The sequence below is a fragment of the Gracilinanus agilis genome, chromosome 4, assembly GCF_016433145.1.
Source record: "Gracilinanus agilis isolate LMUSP501 chromosome 4, AgileGrace, whole genome shotgun sequence".
In the NCBI taxonomy this organism is placed as follows: Eukaryota; Metazoa; Chordata; class Mammalia; order Didelphimorphia; family Didelphidae; genus Gracilinanus; species Gracilinanus agilis.
Window position 1 is genome coordinate 149,243,952 of NC_058133.1, and position 21,461 is coordinate 149,265,412.

At 33.4% G+C, this 21,461-nt stretch overlaps 1 protein-coding gene across 1 annotated transcript in view; it reads right to left on the reverse strand.

The window, feature by feature from the left end:
* Positions 1–21,461, reverse strand: part of RYR2 (ryanodine receptor 2) — a 550,493-nt gene that overhangs the window by 488,084 nt on the left and 40,948 nt on the right. The window contains exons 4-5 of the mRNA XM_044674985.1: positions 14,462–14,482; positions 2,457–2,471 (exon numbers count right to left, since the gene is read on the reverse strand). Coding sequence (XP_044530920.1) covers positions 2,457–2,471; positions 14,462–14,482 — 36 coding nt within the window. The remainder of the gene's footprint in view (positions 1–2,456; positions 2,472–14,461; positions 14,483–21,461) is intronic.

The window sequence follows — 21,461 nt, forward strand, 5'->3', positions numbered from 1 at the left end:
TACAAAATCAGAAGAGTCGTGACTGATACAGCTTATAGCTATTAGCACATTTAAATTGCTGGCTCTTTTTTTGTTATCGTTTTAGAAAATATTAGTTTATTAAGCAATCTTAAGAACCACTCCTGATTAAAGCTATTTATTTTTGCCAACTATATTCCATTAAGGTATTCAAAGAATTTTTTAAATTGCCTAATATCTCTTCATTAGCCAGAAGAAGTAATAGAAAACAGGGTATTTCTTATAACTATAAAAATAATAAAGACCTTGGACAATTTACATGAATTGAATGTAGATTTTAAAAACTATTTTGATGCTATTATATATATCTCATATATATATAATATGTATAATGTACATGTACTTTTCTATTCAAAATAATAGGATCATGAAACATGCAAAGTACTTCAACCTATATTACAAAACAAATGTGGTAAAGGAAGAAGTAAATTTTCAATTCTCAGGCTTCCAAATACATCTATAAATACCTCCTTTCTTAGAGATGAGACAAAGAACATTTTAAAACTGATAAAATATTATTTATTCAACTTGAAAATAGAAGAAATTGATTGTTTCGGTGGGGGAAGAGAATATGGCTTTAATCAAACTGCCATCTCCTTGCACTAATGATTAAACTCCTTAAAATTATGAATGCAAAAGTAGCATAAGACAATCAAAATTCATGGAAAATTTATATCCATGACATTTGCTCTTGCTTAGTTCCAGTTCCTATTGGCCTAATAGTAGACTTATAAGCCTGTCATGAAAAAGGATGATTTCAGAGAACTATCATTAAAACATCATCATGAGAAAATGTAGTTAGTAAATAATCCAAGCAGAGATGAGGCAACTAGGCAGCTCAGTGGATATAGCACTAAGCCTGGTGAGGAAGATCTGAGTGCCAATGTAGCCTCAGATATTTACTAGCTGTGTGGCTTTGGGCAAGTCATTTAACTTCTGTTAGCCTCATAGTCCTCTTCTTTGCATCAGTTTCTCTTACTGTAAAAATCAGGATAATAGCACCTGATTTGCAGGGTAATATTTGTTAAGGATTTAACCCAGTGGCTAGCACATAGTAGGTACTATAAAAATGCCATCTATTCCTGTGAAATAAATGTGTCTAACAAACAAAACTAATTCAATACTGCATTAGAGGAGGCCATTGTGATGCAGTAAACAGCTCTAGCTTAATGGCAAGACTAAATGTACTTAGCATGAGCAGCCAAAGAAGCCACTATTCAATAGGAAACCATCTGTCTACTTTCAACAGGTTAAACAGTTCTATTCCAGGTGGGAAATTTAAAATGACTTAGAGGTAAATTAAAAAATAAAAATAGGGACCATTTCTTTTTTTTATATAATTTGATGTAATTTCATGCCCATGCCCTACATTAATAAAACTGTAACAGTGTGCATAATCAGCTAAGATAGGCATGCAAATAACATACAGGCCTTTAAGCTAGTTCTGGGAGCTAAGGGTAACCAGGGACAAATATGAATAAGAGGTAAGACCTAAAATTAATTCAATAGACTAACGTCTCCTTTGGGAGTATGCTGGATCAAGATGAGGACCTAATTTTCTTTCTCTTCTGTCCTAGTATAGGTGATTATTTTTTCTTTGGATTCTAGGCCAGCATCTGTTCTGAAAATTAGAATTTGCAAAATTTGTTGCAATAGACTTCTTTGTAGTCAGAGATACCTTGCCCAGGCTAACATATACATTATGTATCAGAGGCAAGATTTGAACCTAGGTCTTCTTATTTTCTAGGCCAGCTTTCCATCTATTTTGTCACACTGTCTACCACTAAGAGAATTACTTTTCTCCACAACTATTACAAGGATATTGATAAAGGAAACCAAAGAAAATCATCATCTAACCAAGGTGGAGAAGACCTAGATCTGCATACAACTCAAAACCATAGTTTTGATTTATTGAAAATGAAGAGAAAAACATTATAAAATATATGAATCATCTTTATACAGGCAAAGGGAAGGGATGAGAAAATTATACAACTATCAGGAAGGTCAAGAAAAAAGGTTGCCCTAGTTACCTGAATATTTTAGGCAAAAGCGTTTTTTCCCCCTAAATTATTTGTGATTGATCTAAATCGGTTTTTATGGCATAAAAGCCGTATTCAAGAAATTTTGGTTTTTTATCTTTGAGTTTTAAGAGCCCAACTCTATCTTAATTCAGGAATTTGCTAAGAACATAAGTAAAATGTCACAGAAAATCACTTTTTATCTGAAAAATTACAGAGAAATTAGTATTTAAGGTGAGAGAGAAAACATGTGTCCTTTTGCAAGGGCTCATTAATGTGTATATGTAGGGTTATGTAGGGATGGAGAATTAGCCATGCCTTTATTATTGTAGTTATGTTTTTGATTTTATAAAATAGGAGAATAAAAAATAAAAGTATGGGAAGGGGACATTTATAAAAATAGTTCAATATCTTTCTTACCTTCATCATGAATTTCTGTAGGAGCATAAAAAGAAAAGAGAAAGCATTAAACATTCAGTTGTTCAAAGATTCTAAAACTGAAGTTTTCTCTGGAAGCCAAATGGAGCTTTCTGAATTATAAATAAAAACACATTTGTCACATTGTCACAATAATGCTAATACTAACTACATGCAAGAGAACAAAAGTTGCATCAAACAATACATTTTGAAACATCTTTGCAAAATTTCCTTCTTTTTTAATATGTGAATGCATGCTGCTATGTTTTAATCCAAGTATTAATATCCAGTATATTTAGGCAGAGAGAAAGCAATGTGTAGTTAGATACCATTGGCATGTATTTTTACCACTTCATTTCAACTTTTCACACCAAAACTGCCATGGTCCAGAGAGCAGAACAAATAATTGCATCAAGGTTAGTGCATCAGAAATTAGCAAATGTGGCACATCTTAATTTAAACTACTCCGCCGACAGGCTAATATTTCATGCAAAATGAATGTGAAGGAATTCCTTAGGTGCTACTTATCATAAAATATGAAAAACAAAGAATCATGAAAATACTAAGGTAAGACTAAAAGCTTCCTTTTAAAATGACATTTATTTTAAATTATACAACTAGAGTTTTATTTATTAAATAATTTAATAATAAACAATAAATATAATGATATTTATGACATTAAATAAATATATTTATATACTATTAATAATAATAAAATAATTTATTTTTTATTTTGAATTAATACAATTTTAATTGTATTACTTTAAATCACCAAATATGGATGATAAACTCTTGAGGGTGAATACTACCTTTCTTTTGTTTCTACTCATATCCTCACTTCTTATCCTAAAATGCTTGGCACATAGTAAGTACTCAACAAATGTTTGTTGACAGCTTGACTGAATTTGACAATGCCAATATGAACTCCTACAATGACTCTTCTATAAAATGTCCTTTGATTTTATACATTGAGTCAGGAGGATTGAAAGTGAAATTTTATTTATAAATATGGAGCCAAATATTGTTCCAAGAGAAGTAATATGGAAGATGTGTACATGCTTAAATTAGTACTAAATGAAATTAAGGAAAAATAATTTCTAATGTGAAAATATCTTTTTTTAAAACTCATATATTCTGTCTTAGAATCAATACTGTGTATTGGTTCCAAGGCGGAAGGGTTGTAAGGCAAGGCAATGGGGGTTAAGTGACTTGTCCAGCGTCATTCATCTAGAAAGTGTCTGAGGCTAGATTTGAACTTAGGACCTTCCATCTCTAGGGCTAGCTCTCAATCAACTGAGCCATCCAGCTGCTCCCTGAAAATGATCTCTTCAATACAAATACTATCGCTCTCTGATATCATGTATTTACTACAGAATGCCAGCTAGATTTGAGGTCAGTTTTTATATTGAGGCAATATAGGAATCATCTCAGGAAATTTGCCAAGTATTATTTCAATATACAGCTTTTAAGATGATTTATAATTGAATTATAATATAAATGTTTCTCTTAATAAATACCCTGTTATGAATTACTATTGAACACTTGAAAAATTTAAAAAAAAATTGTTACAATCAGTGATAGAGACTGACACTGAAGAAACCATTAGCTCCCAAATCCAAAGGAATTCATTTCTTGGTCTTGATACAAAGGAAAAGACTAATATTTCTCTAGCATATGGTTAAAAACTAATATTTTCTGCATAGTTTATGAGATGTCAATTTGATTCAATTTATCTAAGATTTTTAAAGTTTTCATTTTCAAAAAATTTTGCCTCATTTTACTAACTAGCATCTGAGCTTAAAATTTTGTAGAGATATAAAATAGGGTCACTGACTTTATTATTTTCCTTCAGGATCTCTAATATGCATATGGCTAGATGGGGGAAGGGTGGAAAGAATCAGATTAGTAATAATAATAAGGTTTTTAATAAAATAAAATTTTGTATTATATATCTATATATGCAAGTTTTCACAGGACAAAATTGTAAACTTGTTTAAGAGGAGCCATAACACAGAGTATAAATGTATATTCTCTATTAAAATGGCAATAATTAATATTTTGAGGTAATATAGGAAATCTTAATTTTTTGTTTGTATAATTCTACATTAAATTGTAAACAAAATATACATGCGGGGAGAAAAAAAGGAAAGAGTTTACAATAAAATGCATATTTTGAAGCTGAAAGGGTTCTTAAAGATCATTTATTTAGTACACGAAGGATAAATGGTGAAGCTGGATAATCTCATAGCATTCCCAACTAGAATCTTTAGTTGGCCTTTTTGTTTACTTATTTGTTTACTAAGGGTAGGAGTGAGAAGGGTAAGGCTCAACAAGGAAATGGCAAGATGCTTCATAGAAGGTAAAAATTCTACCTCAAGTAGGTTATTAGAAAGGAAGGGAATCAGCATGGAATTTTTAACTGTTAATTGATGTTGAAAAACAATGACCAGAAAAATAAAGGAATAATATAAGGAAAACTCACATATGGAGAAAAATAATGAAGTCACTGTCCTTGCTTGATTCATGCCAGGAATGTTTTTGATTTGTGCTTAGAACATGTTATGTCTTTGTGAAGAAACTAAAATGTTGAAGTATTTTGTCCAAGAGTTTCATTTCATTTAGCTCCCTAAATGATAACATGCATAACAATGTCTAACAATAAAAATGGGCCACAGTAGAGGCACATAGCCCAAATTCTAACACTACTGCCTGAGAGGAATTTTCTGGGGTCAATTATCATTTTGCACAGGAATACAGAGGGGAAAAGTTTAGTACTAGGAATGAAAAAAAAAAACAAACCTGAGTAAAGGTAATTGTCTCAATAGGGGACTAAAATGTTTTTGAAATTATAGACCAAAAGACTGCTCCACACATACAGATGTGTTGAAAACAGGAACAGTATAATACAATCAAAAGAATAGTAGGCTTGGAGTCTGAGAAGCTAACTCTAAATGCCAATACCTGAAACTATCTGTGTGATCTTGAACATAACACTTTAATTCCTCTTGATTTTGATTCTGTAAAATGATTGATGATGAATAAGGTCCATTCTCTCACTAAAAACATGATTCAACTTACTATTATATCAGACTCACAAGAAACTAAAGGAATGGTAACACTAGTTAGATGGATTTTACTAAAAGGTAGATTAGTTTTTAAATCTGTAGCACATAGATTTGCACATTATTTTTCATTCATTCATTATAGGATAGACAACAGAATTCAGGCTGAAAAAATGTTTGGAAAATAAATGACTTCTCAACTTTATTTAAGTCCTCATATCATGATACTTAAATGCTTTAATCTGTTGGGGGTGGGTACTAGTAAAATGATAACTGATTTTCTTAAAGTTATACTCTATTAAAAACGTGTGTGCTTTAAAATACTCTGAAGTTGCCATGTAATCATCTTCTTGATAGTAACATGAAACAATGAGCAATAAAAGCAGCATATTTCCATTTGGGATCCTTTCCACTATTGTCCAGAAATCATAAAAGTAGATAGGAAGGACAAGGAAATACTAGGAACCAAACAGACTAATATTAGATTATAATCAAGGCTTATAAATTCTAAGGTCAAAATATATAATTGAAGCTAACCTGCAACATGATCTCTGCCTGATAGTTTCTTAAATTAAAATCTTTTTAACTTAAATCACTAAGATATTGCCTCCCTACATAAAATCTTCACAGGAAAATCTTTCCACACCTATAATAACTGTGACATTAAAACAGTCAAGCTATATCACAAGCCCACAGTCTCAGAGTGTGAAAGCAATTGAGATAATTTTAAATATCAGGCAGCAATTTTTAAAATTAAAAATACAGCCAAAGCTGCTATCTTCATAGAATTATTGACTGTCAGAACTAGAAAGGACCTTAAAAATCACCTAGTCCAATTTTCTTATTCTGCAAGAACTGAGACTTTAAAAGATAAGTAGTTTGTCTAAGATTACAAAGGAAGAAAAAGAAACAGGATGCTAAAGATAATTCATATTCACCAGATACATCATCACAACAGTATGCAAAAGCTGTCAGGGAGACCCATAGTTTACTAATATTTTCAGATGGCAGGGACCGTGTTGTAATTTTATTTGTATCACCTTTACTGCTTAACACAGTGTATTATAAATAGTAGGTACATAATAATGACTTTAAACAAATGCATGAATAAGCATATCTGCAAAGATGCTAGGTAGAACTACATCATACTTCTACTTTTTCTTTCTTCCAAAAGTATAGGCTTGCCAATTTATATTTATTGCATGAATTACTTTATAATGGCATGTCAAAACATTTTGGAAAAGTGACTACTTTCTATTTCTAACTTTCATTTCTCTGATCCATGTTTATAAACATGAACTATAGCAATATCCTCCAAAAAAAGAGGGTGCTTCCCTTTTTCCCACCTCAGAAATATAGAAAACAGCTCTCCAAGAGAAACCCCCAATTAATCTCCTTCAATATTTGTATTAAAAAAAGAAATTCAGGACTTAAAAATCCTCAAAATTTCAATGTAGACAAATTATCTAAAATAAGTGTCAGGAGAATTGATCTTTCCAAATCTAACAAAACACTTAAGTATGAAGCCCTGGATCTGAAAATTCCCTCTAATACTTTATGATTCTCAGTGTTGTGAATCAATTCCAGAGAGAGACATCTTCTGACTATGTTATGCAAGGTTACATTTTTACATAGTCAATTTTAGTTAAAGTCAGAAGACCTGGGTTCAAATCTCGGTCATTTTAAGACCCAAGCTGACCATCAAACCCTGATCTATATTTTCTACTAATAAAGTCCCTATTCCCATTCTCTTTAAACACTATCCCTGATGTCCCATTCTAAAGCTACCCAAATCTATTACTATGTTCTCTGTAATGCTTGGTCCATAGGTTAAAAATTAGATTTAATTTTAAATCTTTTCTTTACTCAATTCATCTTCTTGAATTCACCGAGAAGTAGGTCACTGATAATGACATAGCTTCTCTACCCAATTTTTCTAGCATTGGTTGCCACTCCAACTCACTTATTGTGGAGGAGATTGATCATTCCTTGCTCCCCACTGCTACTTCTAGGATATCCCTTTACTACCATCTCTCAGTAACCTCTACTCTTTTGAGGTTCATTCAATCTGTATTTATCATCAAATCAAAATTATGGTTGTCTACAGACCTCTAGAACATTCTCAATTAGTTTGATGCTTACATCACAATCTTTCTTTCCCAGCTGCTGTCCTTATACTAGGGAACTTCAACATAACTTTCGATACTCCTTTAGAGTAATTTCCCAATTCCTCAACTTGCTCATATTCAGTGACATTCTTCTCCATTTCAAAATCATCTACCCACTGGTGATTAGTAATTAACACTGATTTGGCCATCACCCACAAGAGTTCTATATATCCATGTTCATGAACTCTAATCTTCCTTTATCTGATCATAACCTTTTACCATTCCACCTCTTTGTCTTCCTTGTAACTTTAAGTCTGGTTCTACATCTGTATCAAGTCCTCCTATCCCTCCACCCCTCAGTTCTTTTCCTAGCCATCACCTTGACCTGTCTATATTTTCTTCCCTTCCCTATCTCAACACCTTAGGAACTAGTCCAATCCCACTCTCCTCTTTTCCTGAGTCCCTTGTCCCACCATCCTATTGAAGATCTGATTCTGACAAAGCTCAGCCTAGCATTCTTCCCCACAAGTGCTGTCTTCACTCCTATTCATCTGCTGCTGAATATAGCTGAAGAAAATAATTAAACCATGCTGACTGAGATCATTACAAATTTGTTCCCTTAATCTCAACTTGGCACTCACTGGTAACTCAATCTTTTTATATCTTCCTAAACATTTCACTATCCTAACTCTCCACGATACCTTTTCCAAAGATTTTTTTAACTCTCCTTTTACCCCGCTACAGTTCCTTATCCTCTATTCAATCAGCTGAGAAGTTTCCTTCATATTTCACTAAAAAAATTAAAATAAACCTGAGGCCATTCATCAGGAACACCTTCTTCTCTGTTTCTCATTTCACATCACTCAGGTGCATTCTGGCACTATCTTCTTCATGCTTTTAAATATGAAGAGAATGGCCTTTCTCCTTACTCTACATGAACGAATGATCCCATTTCATCCTATCTATTCCAACATTATTTTTGGAAATGTTACTAATGAATTCCATATAAAATGGGAGAGGCTAACCAAGTTCAGCCCTTAAGAACAACTTGGGTGCTAAATTGGTCTTTATATGTACTTCAGAGCATGCTCAAGTATGACTACTTTCTCCTAACCACATGTTGAAGAGACAGACTCTTGATTGACTGTTGAGCTGGAACTGAATAGACATAAAAATGCTTCTTTCAGGAGATAACTAAGCACCTTTTTCCTTCACTAGTGGTGAGCAAAAGGAATGATCCGATATGAGGCTCTTCAAATGTATCCAAGCAGAAAAAATACTTTGGCTAATACTGAGTGCCTTCTGAATGCCTTCTCAGGTGTAACCCAGCAGTCAGTAAGAGGCTCTTTTTCCTCCAGTGGTAAACAGACTGGAAACAATACTTGCATATATGCTGAAATCCATGTAAGTACTTTAATTTGTAGTGCAATAATATGCAAATTTATATATCCTACTACACTCTCTCTATCTTGGATTTTGAGATAGATTAGCTTTTAAAAGCTCTACTGTTTTGTTAACTTAACATGACACTGTGATCTCATACTTATTTCACAAACCTACTCAGTCACATTACCTGAAAATTGCATGCTGTTACTGCCTCTTTTAAAACCCCTACTTCAATCAGGCCAACTTCTCCCCAGGCACAATCCAATGTGATCTCAATTTCCTAGACCAGAAGAGTCAAACTCAAAAAATTAGATCCCTGCTTATGGCATATTGACTTTAAAAAACACATTAACATTATGTTCAGTTGTATTTTTATTTTGTTAAATATTTCCCAATTTTATTGTAATGTGTTTCTGGAAAGTTTTTTAGTCTGGCAGACCCTGTGCTTGACACCTCTGTCCTAGAACATTCACTGGGTCCCTTATTAATTCTGTTTCTACAATAAATACTCCTCTATGCCTGAAATTTCCAAACACCATTCATTCAACTTCTTTACTTTAACTGAAATCTGGCTTTCGCCTGAGGATCATATATTCCTTACAATCATTTCCACTGGGGACTAGTCCTTCTCCCATGTCTCCCAACTCATCAAACCATATGACCAAAAGTCATATTCCTTAATCACAACTATTGTTTTTATATAATTCCTGTACCCCCATCCCTCAATAATATTTCCTTGCCTGAGGATGATACAATCCTCTCATTCTTATTTATGTTATCTAGAAACCTCCAACTCATTCTCCCACCTTTTTTATTGACATAAACACAATTCATAGAATTCATCTCAAATTCAACTGCAATCATTCTCTTGGACTTCAAAAATAATACTAAAAATTCCTATAATATCCTCTACCTCTCATAACTCTAGTGAACTCACTTTAAATACAGCTTGGACTTTGTCATATCATGAAATTAAAGCTTTTCCCAGATCCTAAACTTTGAAATTACATTCTGTGATTACAACTTCTAATTTTCCTCCATGTAGTCTTTTACCCACAGTGAGCCTGATCTTTGTTCTCCTTACTTTGTATACAAGTGGGAAGTTTCCTATGTGGAAAGACTAGAGAGCTTGCTTCTAAGAAAACAGTGATTATGTTTAATGGAAGTGCCTTGGAGATATTGATGCATGCAAGGCCATTCTACAGTTGATGCCAGCCTACTAACCATGAGGTAAATGGCAGTCTCTTTGATTGGCAACATAGCTGGAATTGAGAGTGGCCTTCAAAAAGCAGTAAAAAGCTTGGATATGTTCTTCAATTTCTCTTTGTTTGATCTCTTAACTGACAGTGTCTGATGTGTACCATAGTGTAAGGGGAAAGGCCTCAGGTTCCTTCCCCACCTCCCCAAAGAAACCAAAATATTACCCCATGAAAAAGTCTTTTGCCTGTGTTTCTTGGTCTCCATTTTTGTTGAGAAGTTTGGAGATTCTAACTGTGAATTATAAAAAGTCACAGGGGCAAGCATCTGGGTAAGCTAGCATCTTGGTTTTATAGCTAGTTCAGCCCCAGGAAACAAGGCATAATCTATAAGATCTGGCCTAACAAAAGCAGAAATAAGGACTGACTCAGCAAGCATGCTCTACCTAAAGATGACTTTGATAGGACCAATGTTATGAGGAAACTATGGAAAAGGTGAGTTCACTCCAAGGACCAACATGATTTAGGGGGAAATTGCCTCTTTGATAGTCCTTTTCCTCCGAGATCACCTTCTATTTACTCTATTCATATTTTGTAAGTAAACATATTTGCATGCTCTTTTCCACTTTTTAACAAACTTCTTAAGAAGCAAAACCATCTTTTTTAGTTTTTTTTTGTATTTTCAGTATTTAAAGAATCTAGCACATAATAATTGCTTAATAAATCCTTCTTGAGTGACAAAGAAAGAATTACAATACTTGAAAGATTAAACCGTTTTTCTCTTGAACTATTAGTTTGAATAATGACTTGTCTATGGAAGTTTAACATCTAAAGCAAGAGTTCTTACCCTGGGGTCCATGAACTTTTAAAAATATTTTGAGAATTGTATATCAAAAAATTGCTTTCTTTTGTCACCCTATGTATTTCATCTTACATTATTAAAAACATTATTATGAGAGTTCACCAGACTACCAAAGGAATCTATGACAAAAAAGGTTATTACCACATTATTTAGATTAAAGGAATACCAGACCTTACAAACTAGTCAAATCATGTCATTTTAAAGGATGAGAAAACTAAAGCCAGTAGAGTGAGGGTTCATAGCCAGTGAAGGATCAATCACAGTTGGGTGGTCGATCAGAATACATTAAAATACAGAACTTATTTCCTTGTTTTGAACTTTTTAAAATTATACAATCATTTTTACTTTCTATGATACTACATGTATTCCTAATTAACTTTTTCTCCATCAAGAAAAGAAAATTCTTTCTATTATAACTAAGTGAACAGTAGACACCTCAATCTCAATATAACAAAAACTGGATTATTGACCTCCCCCAAACCCAACCCTCTTCCAATTTTCCCCATTTCTGTCAGGGTCCCAACAATCCCTCCAGTCACCTAGGTTCACAATTGAATCAGCCTTGGCTAATCAATCTCCATCACCCCATTTTTTCTAATCAGTCAACATATATTATCAATTTTACTTCCACATTTTTTGTATCTATTCCTCTTTCCTCTTTCCTCTCACAACCACCGTCCTAATACAATGTTTTGTTGCCTGGACTATTGGAATAGCTTTGTTCTCTTTGCCTCATGTCTTTCTCCTTTCAATCCATCCTCCAAATTGCTGCAAAAATGATATCCCTAAAGTATAAGTCTGATCATGTCACTCACCTACTCAATCATTTCCTATTAACTTAGAACTAAACACGAACTCCTTCTTAAAGGCATTTAATGCCCTTAAAAAGCTATTTCTAAACTACCTTTCCAGTCTTCTTATATACTGCTACATCTTAACACTATAATAAGCCAAAATGTATTCTTGCTGTTCTTAACATATTCTCTGTCTCTAAACTGTTGCATAAGTTATCCCCTTGTCTAAAATGAATTCCCTTATTATTTGCACTTTGCAAAGCTCAGTTCAAGTCCTACCTTTTGCATATAACTATCTCTGATACTCTCAGCTACTAGTTCCTCCTCCAATCTGAAATTTGTATTTAGGCTGTATAGTATATATACACTATATGTGTACATAATCTCTCCCAAAATAATTAGTTATTTCCAAATAGAGCAGTCCCTCAGTAATCTCACCTTCTTTGAGGTTTATGTTATTCATCTATACTAACCAAATAAAATTCTTACAGTGGTTTTCTACAAACCTCCAGGTCATTCCTGTTCTTTCCTCATTGAGTTTAGTTCAAGACTTGCCATCTTTCTTCCTCAACTCACTTGCTAATACAAGAGGACTTCATTATACACCTCCAAAATCCCAACCACTTAATTCCTTAACCTATATACTTCCCATGACCTATTCCTTCACTTTACCTTAGCCACACACAAAGATGATTATACCCTTGATCTTACTGTTACCCACAAATGTAACACTCTCATGTTCAAGAACTTTGAAATACTCTTATCTGTCCATAATCTTTTGGTTTTCCATCTGATCCTTTTACTTCCCATATAAAACTTTATTTTTATTCATAACACGACCTCTAATCCCTTGATTCTTAAATTCTCTCCCAGGCTCATCTCCTCTGTGCTAGACACTTTCTCCTTTTATCCACATCTTGACCGCTTTATAAACCAATTCAACTCTACAATGTCTAGTTCTCTTTTGTTCTCATTCCCTAATCATTTCAATAATTACTCTCTGCCAAGCCCCAAACTTGAATCACTTTCACCATTTGCTTCCCTCACTCCTACACAAAGGTGTTGAACAAAGGGTGAAGAAAAATGTCGCAGCTCTTCTGATTGGATCCACTACAAATTTATGTTACACAACCTCAATTTGGCTCTCACTGCTCCTAGGTGATCCTCTTAATATATCTTCTTCATCAACTCACTATAACACTATTTTTAGTAGGTCTTCCAAATATTTCATCCCTTCCCCAACCTCCCATGGCTCTCCTTTTACTACACTCTCAGTTGAGAATCTTTCCTCATATTTTACAGGGGAAAAATTGAGATAATTTGTTGTGAGCTTCCTCTTCTCCTCTCTTTCTGACTTCTTTATAAGTCATATCCCTCTGTCATTATTTCCTCCATCACTCTTGATGAAGCAGCCTTACTCTTTACCAAGGCTAATGTGTAGATAGAAAACCGCTCCTTAAGTTTGTCCTACCCCAAGTCCCATTTTACATGTGTACTTTGCCTGACAGAGGGGAACAGGGGTAAAAAGGTGTGGTGCATGAGGGGAGGTGTCTGTCTGTCTGTCTGTCTCTCTGTGTGTGTGTGTGTGTGTGTGTGTGTGTGTGTGTGTGTGTGTAGGAGAGGCGTGGAAGACTGTGGAGAGCTCTAGTGCCTGCTGTGCCTGGGGACTTTGGCAGTTTGGGGGCATTGGATTTGGGCTTCCTGATTCGGCTCAGGAAATTATTTTAGATAGGTGATATTTTCTGTCCCTTCCCTACATTTCCCTTTTTTCACTATATCTCTATTTTTATTAAAAACTTAATTGTTAAGAGCTATTAATAGACTCCTGACTTGAGAGCTAATTTTATAGATGTGACCATACTCTTTTTTAAAATTAATATTACATATAATTTTACTTTCATTATTACACTAACTCATCAACTTGCTCAAGGGATTCCATTCCATGTCTTCTCCTACAGACTACCTCTTCTGACATCCCTACTTTATCACTTTGCTTTTGGCAGCTTCTTTCTTACTGTCCACAAACATACCTGTGCCTCTTATCCTGAAAAAAAAACCAAAACACTTATTTGATATTTCCATATCATATGTATCTTACAAATAGTTTGTAAATATTTGTTAGTTGTATCCTCCATGATATTGTGAGTTCTTTAATAAAAAAAAGATTGCCTTTTACCTTTTTTTTTTTTTGCATTCCCAGCACTTGGCATAATGCCAGGCACATATTTGGTGCTTAATAAATGTTTATTGATGAACAATTTCATTGATGTCCTTGCATTCTCTACCTATAACAATACTTTCCAGAGTGTAAGAGCTTAATAAATGCTAGTTGATTGATAATCTAGCATAGTTTAACTGGAAAACAAATCAAATCATATAATAACCTGACTTTAAAGGATGCATGTTTCATGTTGTATCTAAAAATAAGAGTTTCTATTTTAAGGCCGATGAAATAAAATTAGCCTATACTCAATATTGTGATTGCTTTATACTGAGAGCACAAGCAATGCTAAAAAGCAAAAGAAGGTCAGACGCAATAGCAAACATGCAATAATAATTCAGATCACACACATTTTTAAAAAATACACTGAGGCACATACCCATTTTTCTATATCAACTTGCTGTGGAAAGAAAAGCCAAAATATAAGTGAATAAAACACTAGCAAAGTAACAGTCATTTAAATATCTTTATATAGGGTCTCCAGTGCCAATCTGTTAGATTACTATTTCCTTAGGTTCTTTAATCTTAATGGAGAAAAAAAGTACCAACTTTAATCATCACACCTAACCAACATGCACAGTTTTTCAAAGTAAGACTCAAGTTAATCCATCACAAAAAAAACACTGACAGTCTTTAAATTGAAAATATGCAGAAGCATAAAATATCCTTGTAGGTCAATGCAGGCAATGGTCTGATGAACACAAATTTAAATATATGCTAAACAATATTATACTGTTTACCTAGAGCTACTCTTATAATAATGTGATACATTAAAATATTTAGGTGTGAAAGTGTGTGTGTGATAGTTATACATATATATAAATAAATATATATAATTTGTAATACAGTATGCGTTCTCCTAATCCCAACCATTCTTTCCTGCGTCATGTATGAATGCAATATAACAATGGTTATAAAAAGACATTTCTTATGCAGACAAAAGAGTAGATCTTAACAAGTAAATTTGAAATAATTTCAGAACCAAATAGAATGTAAAGAACTTCACATTATTAAGGGGTTTGATAATATATCCCAATTTATTATGATTGGTTTTTTTGTTTAGTCAGTGTAAAGTACTGAATCAATTGCTAGTCTTAGAGCCAGTAATAAACAATTTCACTTGCTACTTGTGAGATAATAGTTGTGTGACAATAATAGTCACCTAGCCTCGCAGTTCTCTAAATAGTTCTTGTAGTATATAAATTACAGGTAATTGCTTTACCTGCATTTAGAGAAGGAAACTTCAATCTAGTTTTCTCTCCACTGATGAAACTATAGATACAGGAAAAAAACTTTTCATTGAAATTTTTTTAACCATTAAATTATCAAATGTTACTAACTTCACAAATATAATATGAGATCCCATAACGAAACATTAGAACATCAAGTACCAAATTCAAAGGTATAAGATCAGAATCAAAATAATTCCATAAATAATTACATTAATTATCTAACTGGTCTAAGAGAGCCATGAAAATTCAGGTATTTAGATCTGTCATTATACTAAATTATATTTGAATACAAAGATTTTGAAAAAAGAATTCACCTAACAGTTTTATCCACAGTGCAGAGTGAAATTGTTTTACCAAGAGACAAAACCCTATCCACATTAGTATGTTAGTTGCTTGATGGAATAGTATCACATTGAAAGAAGAAAAAAGGTTACAAAGAGCAGAGTAATATACTCCATTTGTATTTTATTTTATTCATATGATAAAAATTCAGTCACAATGGATGAATAATGTATTGTGTTAACTTTATCAGAAATGTGTCTAAAGATCTAGTGAACAGTTTTCATAAATCATGCTCCTTAAGTTTTCCTTTTAATGTTCCATTAACAACAAGATTTAAGGAGAACTTAAAGCTGATAATATTTCTAAAGTAAAGCTAAAAAGAAAGGAAAAACTGAGTAGGAAAAAAAGATTTAATTCACCCATTTTCACAATATCTATCTATCTAGGTTCTGTATATATCTAGATTCTAGATTAATATCTATTTTCAATAGGGCAATATGTTTTTTTTTGTTTTTGTTTTATATTTTTAAACCCTTAACTTCTGTGTATTAGTTCCTTGGTGGAAGAGTGGTAAGGGTAGGCAATGGGGGTCAAGTGACTTGCCCAAGGTCACACAGCTGGGAAGTGTCTGAGGCCAGATTTGAACCTAGGACCTCCCGTCTCTAGGCCTGACTCTCAATCCACTGAGCTACCCAGCTGCCCCCAGGGCAATATGGTTTTAAAATAATGAGGTATAAATAAAACTAGATGAATGTAATCCACTTCTTGTGACTGATATGCAAAGATAATCAACCTGAAAGAAAATATAGAAATTCTCAAAAACATTTTCCAAGAAGATGGAGCTGTGGCTAATTATGTTTATAAGTTGGGAGATTCTCATTCCTCATTCTTTCTTCAGATAGCAAAAAAGTGAGGGGAAAACTAAATGAAGTTTCCTATCAAATTCACTTTAATTTAAGAGATGCTTCAACTATTTCCAAACTTACCTAATAATTTATTTATATATAATCATCATAATTGTATGTTTTAAATCACAAAGAACTGATAGAAATGGCTACAGGATTTATTTCCAAAAAATAAATGTTTGAAAGAAAAAGGGCTAAGGTGGTCCATTTAACAGTAAATCCAAAAGCTTTAGAGGTTTTTCCCCCTACTAGATCAGATTATTTATATAGATTCTCAAAAATTTCAAACAATGAAGTCAAGTATTTTCCCTGGAAATCAAATTCTAAACTTGAGAATCAGAAAGTGATTATTTGGTATTATGATTTGAGAAGAAAGCATTTCTCACACTCAGTATACACTCTTCACTGAGCTGCCTCTCCTTTGCATCTCTTCAAAAAGATATCACAGCAATAGAAAGAGCTGAGAACAGTTTCTTAGAAACAGAAATCAGAGATACAACATCCGGCTCCAAAACAATATCAGTAAGAATTATGGTGTTATTATATGTAGAGTCTCATACAGTAAGTACATGAGATAAATGCTCATGAAGATATAGAATAAAATAAAGAGCAACAAAGACAAAGTTATTATTGAGCAATGACAAGGAACATTTTTATTAACATTATCAAGAACCATTTCATTAAATCCCTATAGATAATGAAGAATTGAATGATTTATTCTTAGAAAGGAAAGAAATCTAAAAATCTAAATGCATTCACTACCACTCTACTCATAAACAATTATCATCTATCATCAAACATTAAACTGAAAAGAATAGTCATATCATTTTGTTGTATAAAGGGTTTTTTAAATAATTTATTCCAAAACTGTTTAACAAAGAAATGTTTTCATATTTCAGTCTACATAGATATTGTGTCTTCAAGGCATTTTTGCAAAAAAAAATTAAAAAGACAAGTTGATCAAGGAGTGAGAATGAAATGTGACAGGTGAACAGCCAAGGTGCTCCATTGATACCCTCAATGTCAGGATAAAGCAAAACAGCAGTGTATACCAAACTTAAAGAAACACATGGACAAGTCACATAGCATGGGTAAATGGAGATGGATTGTGATTGGTTTCATTAGAGGGGACCTCCAAATCAATTTGGGTATTGAGTATTTAAACTAGGGAGAAAAAAAGCACACATAATCATCTAATCTCAGAGGCATGCGTCTCAGAGGCTACATGTTCCTAACTTATTTTTGATCAAGAACTCCCTCTAAGGACCAGCTAAGTGCATTAGTGGATAGAGTCAGGCCCAGAGAAAGGAGGTCTGGGTTCAAATATAGCCTCAGCCATTTCCTAGATGTGTGACTCTGGAAAAGTCACTTAGTCTCCATTACCCAGACCTTGCCATTTTTATGCCTTAGAATCATTGATTCTAAGATGAAAGGTAAGGATTTGTTTAAAAAGAATTCCCTCTCCAACATCCTTAGCAACATAGTCACATAGCTTTTGCCTAAAGCATCCAAGGGAGAGGAAGGATAGGATTCTATCATCAACTAGAGCAGTCTGGTCTACTTTTCCAAAAAACTATAATTGTTACAAAGTTCATTCTGACATAAAGACTTGATTTGCTTCTCTAAAACCTCTATCTGATTCTTTTATGTCTTCAGGAGCAACAAATTACAAATTTAACTGCTATTCTGCAGAGTAACCCTTCAAATACTTGAAAGCAGTTCCATGTCCCCTTTATCTCTCCGCTAAACATTCCTAGTTGTTTCAACCAATCCATATCTTCCATGATCTCCAGGCCCTTCACCATACTGGTCCTGGATTCTCTTCAGCTTATCCATGTAATTGCAAAAGGATGAAACAAATAATTAAAGTAAGGCCATATCACATTCTTGATTTACCAAACTAGCAAGTACTCCCAGATTTTTTTTCAGATAAACTGCTGTCTAGCTTTGCTTTGTACTTTCTGTGGTGATTAATCAGGAGATCTTAATCAATTTTATGAGGTTAAAGCATTCAGGACCAATGTTTAAGACAGATTTTGATTAAAGAATTCTTATTGTTTGGGTGAAACTCCTTTCTTTTGAAGGTTAGAATTTATTGTTCTACCCAGATATGAAAATCTATTCTTTCTGTTATTTATCTGATCTGATTCCCCTCCCAGCTCAATTCCACTCTGACTTTCTCTCCAAAGGTCTAAAAGACCTTTTTATGCAGCCTTTTGTTGTGATTCAGTTCTGATCAACTCTTCATGGTTCCAAATGGGAATTTCTTGGCAGAGATACTGAAGTGATTAGCCATTTTCTTTCCCAGCTCATTTTACAGATAAAGAAAAGGAGACAGAGTTAAGTGGTTTTGCCCCCAGTCACACATCTAGTATCTGGATGGAGATTTGAACTAAGATCTTCCTGGGTCCAGAAATGCACTCTATCAACTATACCACCAAAATGCCCTATCATAGCCCTTTAGGTGTACCTAAATGTACAAAGGTTATAGGCCTGACCATAGGCACAGTACAAAAACAACTATAGTCTAAACTTGTCAAATTATGCCAACTTCTGAGGATTAGTCACTGCACATGGGTGTTCATGCCTACATAAGAGGCAAAATCAAAGTCTATTAAACATTTTCAAAAATCCAAAAAAAATGGCCTCATCATTTTAACCTCAAGATAAAGACGCTTTCCTAATTATCTCTATTTTTAAAGTTAGGCAAGTCTCTTAAGTTCTCTGAGTTCCAAATTAATCATTTATTAAAACAAAGACTTAAATAAAATGTTCTATACAATAGGATCATCCATCTAGTGGTTAAAGGGATCTCAAAGGTCATTTAACCTAATTCTCATTTTACAGATGAGAAAATTGAGGCCAAGGGAGGTTAAACAGTTTGGTCAAGGTTGCAGAGACAGTAAGCATCAGAGATGATAGCTGTACTTGTGTCTTCTGATTCCAAAGTTAGTACCTTTTCTTGTGGCATGTTGCCTCTGACCATATAAACAAAGTAGATGGATCCTTGAGCCAGACAATAGTTGGCAAGCAATAAATTAGAGATTTATCTGTTGCTGATATTAGTATTATCTTCCATTAAAGTCAAGGATTGTCAAAGGCTATGCCAAAGTCTCAAGCTCACTAAAGTTGATTTTCAGTCCAACTCAAAATATTACATTTATTTATTCCTACTAAATTTCATCTTATAAAATTATCTCAACCTTCTAGCTTGCCAAGATCTTTAAATTTTCTTTAATTTACTATTTGATGTGTTAGTAACCCCTCCTCTAGGATTATAGTTTGACATTTTGAAAGGACCATAAGGTATCATTCCAAAGGAACTGAACCTCTATTAATCCAGGAATAGTTTTGACATATGAATGAAACAGAACACTATAATTTGGTAAAAAATGATGAAGGGGAAGGTTTCAGAGAAACATGGGAAGACATGTGGCCTGATACAGAGTGAAGTAAGCAGAACCAGCAAATTTAACTTTTTGATGATCATAGTGTTCCATGATCCAATCTTATAGCATTAACAAGAAGATAAAAAATGGAGCATCTGTGATTTTTGTTAATGTGGAGAGCAGTGAGAACTTTTTTTCCATCCAGACAGATCACAACACACCTAGGACTTGGCAAATAAATATTTTATAGAAGGTCATAATACCATGGATTTATATCTAGAAGGGACCTCAAAAGCCATTTACTCCAATTCTCCCTTTACCATTTCACAGAGGAGAAACTGAGGCTCTGCAAGATTAAGCAAATTGCCATACATCACACAGATAAGTATCACAAATCAGATTTTTAACTCAAGATTTTCTTGATTCCAAGGTTTCAATCTAACCAATGTCAAACTGCCAAGAGACTATCTGCATTAAAATTAGATCACTTTATTTATTAAGATCAGATAACTTGACTGACAAAGTTGTAGCACAACTACTGTCTACAGATTTCTACCACAGATAGAGAGGTACTAAAGCTGAATCCACAAGATAAGAAGATAAGCATCATTTGAGATAATTACTTCATAAAATGATCATGAAGAACTTAAATATTTACTCTTGCATTCTGTATTCTCAACTCATTCTTCATACTAATCACTAAGCTCAAATAAAATTGCAAGTTTTTGCTTCAGGGTCCAGTTGTGTGGATTATCTATCATAATAGAATTAAGCTCTATTCACTCTGTATGACTAAATCCAAATCATTGGGAGCAAAAGGAGAGCTTTATGACACAGCACCAAAGCAGAGCCAGCTAGAGGAAAAAGTTTCTGTGGCTGAAAGTGGATCTGAAACCCAGTTAGAGCTAGTTGTCTACCCCTAAAATTTACACTAGGAAGGGGTAACTGCTCCAGGGCCACAATACTGCAAGCTAGGAGTCTAAGGATACACAGCTTTGGGAGATATACATTCAGTGATAGAAGGGGTACAAGTGAAAGGAAAGAAGACCAAAAGAGAGTTTCAGAAAGAGATAAGCAAAAATGCAAAAAAATAGAGGGCAGAACACATCAAAAAATATTACTATAGATAGTAAAATAAAATAAAATTATTGGACCAAAAACATTTCTCAATATCGCCAATGATGGAACAATAGAAAAAAATTAAAAAATGTTCAAAAGAGATATAAAACTTTTTAAATAATAGAGTAGGAAAGAAAACAGGTCAGGAATAAAAACTCTTAGGAAATAGTTTAAATGGGGGGAAGAGAAAGAGAGAGAGGAACAATAGAAAAAAATTAAAAAATGTTCAAAAGAGATATAAAACTTTTTAAATAATAGAGTAGGAAAGAAAACAGGTCAGGAATAAAAACTCTTAGGAAATAGTTTAAATGGGGGGAAGAGAAAGAGAGAGAGGAACAATAGAAAAAAATTAAAAAATGTTCAAAAGAGATATAAAACTTTTTAAATAATAGAGTAGGAAAGAAAACAGGTCAGGAATAAAAACTCTTAGGAAATAGTTTAAATGGGGGGAA